We start from the raw sequence: 257 nt of genomic DNA on the forward strand, positions 1-257 counted from the left end.
GCCCTGGGGGCAGGTAGGTGCTTGCTGCTCTCTGACCCCTGTGTTCCCAGATGTCCTTGTCAGACCAGTCGGTACTGGAGGGGCAGGATGTCAGCATGAGTGTCCGCGTCCGTGGGGAGCCCAAGCCCATCATTTACTGGTGAGTCCTGGTGCTCACTGGGTCACAGCTGGGAAGAGAAGGAGGGGACAAGCACAGTGACCCCCCCATTCGGGGGTGGCTGGCTTGGAGGTCTGGTTCTGAGTGGGACTGGGGGTGG

The 257-nt window shown here is 62.3% G+C and overlaps 1 protein-coding gene across 1 annotated transcript in view; it reads left to right on the forward strand.

The window, feature by feature from the left end:
- Nucleotides 1–50: 50 nt before the first annotated feature.
- The window catches only part of SPEG (striated muscle enriched protein kinase), a gene marked incomplete at both ends in the record, with an annotated part of 466 nt that continues 259 nt past the window's right edge, over nt 51–257 (forward strand). Inside the window, 2 exons of the mRNA XM_029085020.1 lie at nt 51–139; nt 181–190. Coding sequence (XP_028940853.1) covers nt 51–139; nt 181–190 — 99 coding nt within the window. The remainder of the gene's footprint in view (nt 140–180; nt 191–257) is intronic.

The sequence above is a fragment of the Antrostomus carolinensis genome, unplaced genomic scaffold, assembly GCF_000700745.2.
Source record: "Antrostomus carolinensis isolate BGI_N321 unplaced genomic scaffold, ASM70074v2 scaffold34735, whole genome shotgun sequence".
Lineage (NCBI taxonomy): Eukaryota > Metazoa > Chordata > Aves > Caprimulgiformes > Caprimulgidae > Antrostomus > Antrostomus carolinensis.